General features: G+C 35.8%; 1 protein-coding gene and 1 pseudogene across 2 annotated transcripts; one reads left to right on the top strand and one right to left on the bottom strand.

Annotated features, from left to right (window-relative positions):
- Window positions 1-743: 743 nt before the first annotated feature.
- Window positions 744-2,247, top strand: LOC145035637 (E3 ubiquitin-protein ligase PUB23 pseudogene; annotated as a pseudogene).
- A 3,079-nt stretch (window positions 2,248-5,326) lies between these two features.
- On the bottom strand, window positions 5,327-10,526 carry LOC145035629 (RNA helicase family protein). 2 transcript variants are annotated; one of them, XM_078984144.1, is made up of 12 exons: window positions 10,218-10,526; window positions 9,917-10,062; window positions 9,688-9,787; window positions 9,034-9,609; window positions 8,726-8,929; window positions 8,475-8,630; window positions 8,074-8,381; window positions 7,828-7,987; window positions 7,249-7,715; window positions 6,196-6,382; window positions 5,735-6,103; window positions 5,327-5,641 (listed from the first exon to the last, which is right to left on the bottom strand). In XM_078984144.1, exons 1-12 carry the CDS (start codon window positions 10,464-10,466, stop codon window positions 5,510-5,512), a joined length of 3,054 nt encoding a protein of 1,017 aa, XP_078840270.1. In that variant the 5' UTR covers window positions 10,467-10,526; the 3' UTR covers window positions 5,327-5,509. The 2 variants fall into 2 exon arrangements, with proteins under 2 accessions (XP_078840270.1, XP_078840273.1); XM_078984147.1 differs by lacking the exon at window positions 10,218-10,526 and having other exon boundaries at window positions 9,688-9,791; window positions 9,917-10,057.
- Between the last annotated feature and the right edge of the window lie 493 nt (window positions 10,527-11,019).

Below are 11,019 nucleotides of genomic sequence, written 5' to 3'. Positions count from 1 at the left end.
CAAACAACGAGTTTCATCTAAACACCACCAGTGCACCCCCACTAACCCATTAACAAGAAAAAAATATTCAAATATTGCACACTTCCTATTAAATTTTTTTTTTTTTTTTTTTTTGGAAAGAGAACCCTAACGAGGGTTTCCGGACCAGCTTTCGCGTACCGACTAATCCCCGCTGCAAACATAAAGCTTTGCCTCATGCCCTGGAGTCACTGCAGACGAACCTCCATGGCCACAAAGGCTGAGTGGTGTCAGGATTTGAACATGGGTCAATAGGTTATCCACTATATCTTCCACATGTCTTACCAAGTCACCACAACCCAAGTGGTTTCCTATTAAATTTTGCCTCCTGGCTTAAAGTTAATTTTTCATAGGCAATGTGATAGGTATATATATATATTTCATAAAATTAGGTTTGATTTGGGTTTTCTTGGTTTTTTATATTTTCTAAAATCAAAACAAACCCCAACCATTTCAGTTTTTAAAAAGCTCAAACTCAAACCGTTAGTTTTTATTTTGTTTTACGCATCCCTATAAAATAGCAGGATTATTTTTCTAAGAAGAAGGTTTGAACTTATTTTTAGAATTGATTAAAGTTAAAGGATTAAAAATGCAAATTCTATGCTTACACACACTCCACAAAGGCACAAACACACTTTTCCCATGCTTCTAACTTCTCTTTGAAAAGTCAAACTTTCTCTAGTAAATTTAGTATCTTTTTTCGTATAAAACCAAGTTCTCTTCACTATTTGGCATCATTCATATCGATATTCGTGACAACTTCACAACAAAAACTGATTGTTTCCGATCTCTTTAACTTATTCTTCAAATTCCTGATTCGTTAATGGCTGATCTTGAACAAGATGTCCAAGTTCCTCGCTTTTTTATTTGTCCAATTTCGCTTGAGATCATGAAAGACCCTGTAACTCTGTCTACAGGGATCACATATGATCGTGATAGCATCGAGAAATGGTTGTTTTCTCAGAAGAATGACGTTTGTCCGGTAACCAAACAAGTCGTCGTTGATATTGAGCTCACACCGAACCACACCCTCCTGCGACTGATCCAGTCATGGAGCACCCTTAATCCGTCGTCTGGCGTCGGGACATTCCCGACACCACGGCTTCCGATCTCCAAAACCGAAATCGTAAAAATCTTGAAGGATTCTTCTTCAAAGTCTCCTCACCTGCAAATGAAGTGTTTGAAGAGGTTAAAAACGATTGTTATGGAGAACGAAAAGAACAAGAAGTTGATGGAATCAGTAGGTGCAGCTGATTACCTTGCGTGGATCTTAACCAACATGGATAATAAGATGTCGTCATCACCAACGGCCGGAGACGTTTCCGGTGTCGACGAGTTTATTTCGACTGGAACAGACGAAGCGCTAAGCATTCTTCACCACCTTCACCTGTCACCAATGAGTCTTAAATCATTGTTCGGAAAGACTGGAGATTTCGTTGAGACGTTGACGCGCGTGATGGAACGCGCCACCAGTTACGAGTCACGTGCTTACGCCGTCATGTTACTGAAAGCAATGTTAGAGGTGGCGGAGCCCATGAAAGTGACGTCATTAAACCCTCGTTTATTCATTGTGCTTGTACAAATCTTGGTGGATGAAATCTCCCAGAAAGCCACAAAAGCAACACTAAAGCTACTCATCAACGTCTGTCCATGGGGGCGGAACAGGATGAAAGCGGCGGAGGCAGGGGCGGTTCAGGTGCTGATCGACATCCTCCTGGATTGCACAGAAAAGAGAGTCTCGGAGATGGTTATTGTGGTTCTAGACCAGCTTTGTCAGTGCGCAGAAGGACGATCGGAGCTTTTGAAACACGGAGGTGGATTGGCGGTGGTTTCCAAGAAGATCTTTCGAGTGTCATCTTTGGCTAGCGAGAAGGCGGTGAGCATCTTGCATTCGGTGGCGAAATCCTCAGGCAACAGAAGTGTTCTGCAAGAGATGTTGCAGTTGGGGGTGGTCGGAAAATTGTGTTTGGCGCTGCAAGTAGACTGTGGAAGGAAGACGAAGGAGAGTGCAAGTGAGATTCTAAAGATGCATTCTAGGGTTTGGAAGAATTCTTTTTGCATACCCTACAATTTAATTGTTTCATACCCATCATAGACAAGAAATTTTTTATTTTTGAAATCATAGAGCAAGAAAATAAAAATAAAAATGGTTATGATCTATTACTTGCCCGTGATTGAAATTGTAATTTTATTTATGTTTGTATCTATATATAGGATTCCTTTTGTTAACTTATTGTATTAATTATAGCAATGGAATGTCATAGCGGTCTTTGCACAATGCAGTATGGTATCAAGTCATCGTTCTTAGGGTTATCGGTTGTGTCCAAGGTCCATCAATTTCTACAAAACAGGTCTGGTCCAAGAGTCAGTCCGGTTCAGTCCAGTCCAAATGTTCACTTTTACGTCTAAGAACCGAAATCAAACCCATACCCAGACATGGACCTGGTAAGCCTCAACAGGTCCGATCTAAAATCCACCAATTTTTATAAAACCGGTATGGTCTAAATGTTCACCTCAACTTCTTAGCATCCAAGCTAAGCATGTCTCACTTAGAGGCTAAAGTGCTCGAATGAAACATGGAAACTTACGAGAATGCGACATGTCCATCTACGCCTCGCGTAAATAGGTCGACAGAAATTCTATATAAAGCATTAATTCTTCAATGTAATCAACAAGCCTCCAAGGCAAAGGCATAGCCTTATTTTAACGACCAGAAACCCTTCTGGGACGATTTTGAAGCTAGAGATTAACATTATAGCAAGGAATGAAGAATCAAAAAGTGGAATCATTATATCTCAAGCAGCTTGTCTAGTTATCATGTCTAGCCTATTTTTGATTGTTTATTTCTGTTTTCTTCTATGATTATGGGATAATCCCATTTACTTTTTCTTAGATGTAGAGGAACCTCTTATTTATGGTTCGGTTATCATATATGGAATTAGTAGTTGGCTAAATTATTATGTTTGCTTGTCCAAAGATCCTTATGAGTGTTAAAGTTCATATTTTTATTACCTATTGTTGAGCTTTATATAATCTATGACTAATCTAATTGTGTTGACTTGAATGATACGGGTTTATTGACCACTAAAATGTTATGACTAGAAAGATTACATTAGATGAACATTTTGTGCATAAATTAATTGTCATGACGATTGAGGTTAATTACTAGATCAAGTCTTACATAATACGGACTTAATATTGATTATTTGGATTGTTATAAACATGACCATGTGTTACTTGTCCTTATATTTAATTACTTAGGTTAGTTAAACAATAAATTAAATCTATTTCACTTCTAGGAAACCTACCATAATTAAGAAGGTTAATCGAATCTAAATGAAAATACTATAAATATCTTGTTTTTAATCCAATTTTTAGTTTCGTTTGATTTAGTTTTACTAGTATTTAAATATTTTGCATTAAATTTGTATTCGTTCTTTAAGAGTTCAACAACCTAGTCTTATCTCAACTATATTGTTGTACAATTGCATATACACTTGCCCAATTACACATCAACCAGCTTACGTTGATTCACCGATAAATGAAGTTGAGCTTCTCATGCATATACTACCACAACTTTCTCCCTTGTATCATAGTATTGTGGATACTATCACCAACACTAAGTCATTCTTCTCGTTTCTTGAATAAAAGAATATGCTATTCTTACATGAGTCCCTTGAGGAAAACATCGACGTAAGTATTAAGCACACACCCTCTACTCCTCATCTAATAACCAATGGAAAATCAAAAAATTATTGGAATAAAAATTATAAAGGTGCTTCCAAGGGGGTGGGTAATGTTTTCTTTAATTTCAGAAGAGTACAACGCCTAATAGAGCAATCTTTGCAAATGAAATGACATAATAATGATAATATGATATAGCCACAACACGAGGGATGAGCATGGATCCGAACCCGGACCGAACCGTACCAAGAACTGAGAATCCATTTAATGGGAAATGGAGAACCGGGAACTGGACCGAACATCCCAGTTCTAGTTCGGTTCAACAAGTAAATGTGCTCTTTATTAATGTGTTCAGTTTCAGACCCAACTCGAACCGGATTGAATACCATGGTTCGGATCAGGTTCTTTTTTTTTTTTTTTCGCTCCGGTTGGATTTGATTGGGTCAAATACTCAATACTAGCCAGCACCCACCGGAAGTATTATCAAATATTTATTTAATTAATATGTATTAATAAAGAAAACAAAAAGAGGGTAGTTAAATGTAGCATCCATGTAGGCCTTAAATAAATTATGGGAAGACGAAATTCTGGAACAAATATATATTTTTTAATAAAATAATCGAACTTTTGTCATCTTAGAAAATCCACAATATTTGAATATCGATTTGGTCAAAAATTCAAATGGTAGATGAAATCATGAAATTATGAAAGAATAAGGTCAGGCTGAATTGGACTCGGCCTTTGGACTACCTCTTCTATACTTCACATCTTTTTATAATTTTATTGTTTCTTGTTGAACATACTAAATGCTGTTTATCATTAGTCTCTAAACTTATCAACACAATCTATTGATTTTAATTCTCTTTTTTTTAAAAAATAAAAAATTAATTTAAGAAATGGACTACACTGCTATAAACTTGAACATCAAAAAGCTTTTGGTCTGATGTATCAATTATATTAAAAATGTCACTTCCCATACTGCAAATACTTAAAGGTTCAAGTCACATAGTAGATAAAAGTTGCAGAATTAAGTTATGTTTGGCTAGTTGATAGCCAATAAACTAACTGAAAAATATAAAATAATATATAAAGGCATGTAGAAAAATATGTTTATTATAATTAATTAAAGTTATGTATAAGAGAATTTTAGAAAGTTTTAATTAAAAAGCTACACCGAATAGTTTTAAAAAACTAGCTTATAAACTACAATTTCTATGCAAAATATATGCTATTGCCCTCTTCCAAACTTACAATGCAACAACAAAAAATATTATCAAGAGACAAGACAAACAAAAGTATGAAACCAAGTTGAAGATGATAGTAATCCATGATTTGATTGATAATAAAAACTAATCGTATAGGTATGTTGATTAACCATGGATATATTTGAATTGTGATATACACATTTTTTTAAATGTCGGTTTTGTACAGAAACTTTTAAATTTCAGCATTGAGAAATGAGAACCGGTCGAAGCCATGGCCCATGGTATGGGTAGCGCTACTATTTACTAGTTAATAGTGAGCGGTCCAACTTGAGTTTGTCCCACCTTGGTTATTTATTAGGAGCAGTAATGGGTCTCGAGTCTAAACCGGTGTTGAGATTGAGAAATGAGAATGGGTCCGATTAAGATCAATCCAATTGGGTTTAAAATATATTATTTTTAAACGTCAATTGTAAGATTTAAATAAAAGTTACAGTTGGAAAGAACAAACGAGTTGGTGTCACTGTCAAAGTTGGTTGGGTATATGATGATATCTAGAAAGGAATGGAAACTCTGTGAAAACAAAAACAATGCTCGCTTAATAATTAATAGCGAACATTTTGGTTATGCAACAACTCAACAAGAGCAGCAACAACTCCTTTCCCTTCAACATTAACATCCAATTTCGGATCTTCAATCTTCCTGTTCAATAACCTATCAACTTCGCCTCGTAATTTCTGCAACATTCCATCAAAATACCAATTTTAAAAATAAAAAAAAACGGTAATCTCTAATTTGTTGTAGAAAAAAAAAAACAAAGTATAAGATACCTTAATCAATCCCATCACGCTCTTGGATGCTGAAAACTGAAGGTATCCATCGAGCATCTCAATCCCATCACCATTTTTGGTTTCAACAAGATTACCACCAAACATAAGCAAAGCATAGTCCGATATATTTGTGGCATCACGAATATACACACTGCTTGTTTTCACTTTTTCACTGTATACCATGAAAGGAAGAGGAAAAATGTGGACCCCAGCGTTGACAGAAGCTGGATGAATATCGACTTTTCCAACTTCTTTGGTGTAAAGAGCTGTTCGCTTTCCTCTTCTTTTACATTGGACTACATTCGGGTACAACCCAGCACATAGGATCGCACACACCATTTCCATGTCATCGCTATATTGGTTATATGCCTGAGAAATTAATGGACATTATAAATTAGATTAGGTTTTAGTTGGAATGAGTGAAAATGATGATGATGATGATGATGATGATGGGAATTTACATTTGCGCCCTTGGATTTATCTATGAAGCCGATATCGGAAAGGAGGTCGAGAAATTGGAGACGCATGTCAGCTATCATTTTTAAGGTTTGAACTGACAAGAAGTTTTCCCAACAGAAGGATTTTTCGTTTCCGGAACGTTTTGCTTCTTTCCACCCTTCGAATGCTTTAAGAAGAGCTATGTGGTCACTGCATGAATAATTAGTTTAATATAATGGATGAAAAAAAAAAATGAATTATGAAAATTGGGCAATTGCCAATGTCGTTTTGTGATGTAAGGATTTGTGTGTTTTTAGTGTTGGACATGATTAGAATATTTGTGTTTGTCAACTCTCAAAGTGTCAGATGATTATTGTTGCCCAGCTATTCTCATTATTTATCCTTAATTGTTTATTTATTATTATTGTTTTCTTGTCAAGACTACCTAGCAAGTATTTTAATATCCATGATGTATTTAGGTTATAAGATTTAGTAGGTATTACGATTTAATAGGGTTTTTTATTTAGAATATAATATTTAGTAGTTTGACCTAATCTAGTATTCTTAGTCAATATTCTTCTGCAAATATTTTTATATCTAATAGTTGCATACTTGTATATGATATCTAGAATGTGTTTCTTTTATTTATTTTTGCTCCAACACCTGTCTCTATTTAATATACATTATGTATCTTAATATTTATTAGGTATTAGTTATTTCCTCACTGTTTGACCATATTTTATTTTTATACATATATTATTAAACTATTTACATATTAACCCCCCTTTATCTTCCTAATTAGTATCACTATTTTATACAATACTTAGTATATAACTATAATACTACATATAGTATAGAGAAATCTTCAGAAAAGTCTTAATAAAACCGGTAAAATATATGTTACAAGGAGAAAAGGGTCAAATCATCACTTAATTTTAGTTTGGGACTTATTCGTAATTATGGTAAAATAATAGGACTTTAATGGAACCATGTCAGTAGTGAAACGGTAAAGCAGGAAAAAGGGGTCAAATCATCATTTTTACCGGTGATGATTAAAAAAAAATAAAAAAAAATACCTGCATGAATCACCAGCAAAGGATCTTTTTGCTTCATCAGCTTCCTCTTTCCTATTAATCGGAAGAATAAACGGGCTCCGATAAGCAAGAGCAGCAGCAATTGTTAAAGCAGGATTAACACATTGAAAAATGGACCCCATGAGAAGCATCTTCCCAATATTCGGCTCTAAAGGCAGAGTGCACAGGTGGCGTCCAAGTGGCGTGAGCTCTTCTCTATCATCTAAAGCCCCAATCGTCTTCAAAAGTTCAACAGCATTTTGAACAGAAAGCGCATCAGGTGGCTGAAGTGCCTTAGCCAAAAAACATCCAACAGCTCCAAGTTGCAGACTTTTTATCTGTAAACAAAGCTCTTGCAATGGTGTTCTAAGAATTTCAGGTAGTTGATATTGAAGCATGGAATCATGCACCATTTTTGGGTACAATCTGTAACATACGCCAGGCTGTACACGACCCGCCCGCCCACGTCTCTGTCATGAGTCATCACCACCCAAACATGACATCAGCAACCCATAAAATTACATATTTGGTCCCTGCTATATTCAAGGACCAAAAATGTAACATTTAATAAAATTTTCCTACCTGATGTGATGAAGCTTTTGATATCCATGATGGAAGCAAACACGCAAGCTTATTTAAAGCATCATAACTTGTCTCTTTTGCTTTTCCACAATCCACAACATAAACCACATCATCTATAGTTATACTACTCTCAGCAATATTCGTTGCTAAAACAACTTTTCTGCAAAAAAAAAAAAAAAAAAAAACAATTTCTTACAATATGAATTGATTAAAATAGTAGGAAAAGTCAAACAGTCAAAGAAGTACCTTGTTCCAGAAGGAGGTTTGTCAAAGATTTCACGTTGGTTAATGGTAGGCATAGAACCATGAAGAGGGAGGACAAGAAACTTTGTGGGATTATTAAGAAAATTGTTAGCCTTGACATTGTCGAGAAGCTTTGAGATTTCATCCCAACCTGTGAGAAATACCAGAATTGCCCCTGGACCTTCGTGTCTACAGATATACTCAATTGTTGCTTCCACTAAACCCAAGTCTGTTTCTGAACCACTCCAAGCTTCAAGAGATTGTCTAGTGTTTGCACTGTAGCTTTTGTATACAGAATTGATATCCGCTTCCTACAACACCAAAACCAAGTTCAATAAGCTCTAATGCTCTATACCACTGAATCAATCATAAACACTAAATGGTTCATCAAAATATAATCATGCCTCAAATTTCTCAGTAATGGGATCAGTTTTGGACTCTTGTTGTCTCCTCCTTCTCCTTGAAAAACCCTGAACATTATCAGCCTCAGATTTTACTACATAACGGGTTTTCTCTAAAACGTCTTCTAAAAATAGTTCTTGCACAGGAAAAGTCAATCCCTGTAATGTAATAGAATGATTTGATTAATGTGATAAGGTCATGTTTAAGTAAATGTTGAAGGGTAAATATTCAAGAAGATGAGAAGAAGTAATACTGGGATATGAATTGTTGGGGAATTTCCAAAGTATTTGGAGAACAAGTCAGCATTAATAGTAGCACTCATTAATATAAGGCGTAAATCTGGACGTTGAGGGAGAAGATCGCGTAAAATAATTAACAAAAAATCTTCATTCATTCCTCTTTCGTGAATTTCATCAACTAACAAATGGCTGATTCCTGTTAGGTTTGGATCTTGAACCTACAAATCAGCATTACAGAGAAGACACTATATTAGTTGATGAAATTTAAAATGTACAATTTATGTTATTAAATTCAAGGAAAATGTGAAAAGAATCAGAGTACCAGTTTTCGAAGCAAGACTCCTGTTGTGCAGAATAATAATTTTGTTTGTTCAGAGCGATTTGACTCTAGGCGAATTTGATAACCAACAGATTGACCAAGGTTTTCTCCTCTCTCATTGGCTATTCGAGCAGCTACTGATATGGCGGAGATACGGCGGGGTTGGGTGCAGATAATATTGCACTCAGAGCCACGTAGAGATGATATTTCTTCCTCTAAAATGAACTGAGGAAGCTGTGTGGTTTTACCACAACCTGTTTCCCCTGAAACCACTAAAACCTGGTTTTCTGCAACAGCTTTTAGAAACTCAGATTTCATGTTATGTGCAGGAAGCTTCTCTCTGAATAAGCACATTGCCTTAACACGATCAGATTCCTTCTGTCTTTCCTGTCTTTCTTTGAGTTCAATGCTAAGTGCCTTCTTAGCATTATCTGAGATTCCAGTAGTTTTATCTGATTCATAGGGTGATTGTTTGGAAGTTTGAATGGATGTGGTAGAAGAGTTGTTAACTTTTTCCGTTGCTGTTGAACTATCCAATAGATTCTCAACTCTTCTCTCGGTTTCTGTAGACATATGTATCTATAAAATAGATTTGGCATAAATAAGAATGAGGTCAAAATGTATACAAAGACTAGCTTGTAGTTGTAGTTGTAGTACCTCTTTCTGTGAAGATCCATGGCGCTCATCAAGATCTGCACGGTAGTTTGGTAATGGAACTTTGCTCACCACAAGTGTATTGCCTTTATTGTATGCATGACTTTCTTTGCACAAAGAAAATACGATAACAGTAATGTAAGGTAGAATGTGGATTAAAATGGAGATATTTGGTTGTTTTGAGAACAAGGTTAATTACTAAACGATTCATACAAATAATTGCAGTACTTACAAATAAAGTCCCAGCTGATATGCCATATCAGAGAGGGTTTGTTGATCGCCTCGACTGAAGAAATGTTTTATTATCAACTCTACATCTCCCCCACTCTTCATTTGCTCCATTTTTCCCCACCAGTGGTCCTTATCAAAAGCCTCAACCTAACAATCATCATATCATCATTCTATCATCAGAAGCATGTATTTATAGATATTTTGAAATTAGTAGCTGTTGATGATTCATTCAAAATGTAAAACCCTAGCAACGAGATCAAGTTCATCTGTAAAACGGAAACAAAAACATAAATGAATTCAACCTCGCTTTGCGTCTGTCTAAGCCGCTCAGCACGCCAAACAGGGTCCCACCATCTCTGTTCACCTCTTCCACCTCCACCGCCGCCACCACGGCGACCACCTCCTCGACCTCCTCCGCGACCGCCACCGCGACGGCCGCCTTGAGCATTAGGGCGGTAAGACATGGATGTCGTAGTGAGCTGAATAGTAGTTGAGAAGTAGCAGTAATTAGTGATGAAACGCGGAGAAAACGAGCGCAAATGCACTCGCATCGCACTAGACTCGGTTTTTATAGGGATGATGATGCCCAGGTTGAGTGGAATGTGAGACTAGAGGGTGTTGAAAAATAGAAACCCAACTACCAAAAAAAAAAGAAGGTTAGAAAATTCAAGTTGTTTAAAAATAATATTAGTAAAATAATTTAAGAAACAAGTAAATATACAATACAACGTTGGTAATTTTAGAGTTATTTACATATTTTAGTATAGTTAATGTTAATATCAAGACAAATTGAATTCAATTTACTCATCAAAATTGGAGGCGTAAACTGCATGCATACAATGAGCGATAAATGTGGATTAGGAAATATGGGGGGTCAGGACAACATCGCATCCCATATACAGGGTTTCAAATGACAGCACCCCTAACATGATCCAAGGGAAAGAATCAATATGGTCTCATAACCACTATTTAAATAAGGAAGATGAACATTACATGCAGAGGTTAGAAACAAGTTGATTACCCAAAAATAGATTTATGTCTCTTTGCATTCAAACTATCTCCAATAACACATAACACAGTAAAAGTATTATGTGTTTATGAGTT

The sequence above is a fragment of the Lactuca saligna genome, chromosome 1, assembly GCF_052625555.1.
Source record: "Lactuca saligna cultivar CGN05327 chromosome 1, ASM5262555v1, whole genome shotgun sequence".
NCBI classification, from domain to species: Eukaryota; Viridiplantae; Streptophyta; class Magnoliopsida; order Asterales; family Asteraceae; genus Lactuca; species Lactuca saligna.
This window is presented reverse-complemented; position numbering and strand designations above follow the sequence as displayed.

Bases quoted from the DNA above. Each gene is read 5' to 3' on its own strand.
- LOC145035629 (XM_078984144.1), bottom strand. From the start codon at position 10,466: ATGCGAGTGCATTTGCGCTCGTTTTCTCCGCGTTTCATCACTAATTAC. The intron at 8,382-8,474 runs GCATGATTATAT...TTGGTGTTGTAG, and splicing joins CCATTACTGAGAAATTTGAG to GAAGCGGATATCAATTCTGT. The intron at 7,716-7,827 runs GTAGGAAAATTT...GACTCATGACAG, and splicing joins CAAAAGCTTCATCACATCAG to AGACGTGGGCGGGCGGGTCG.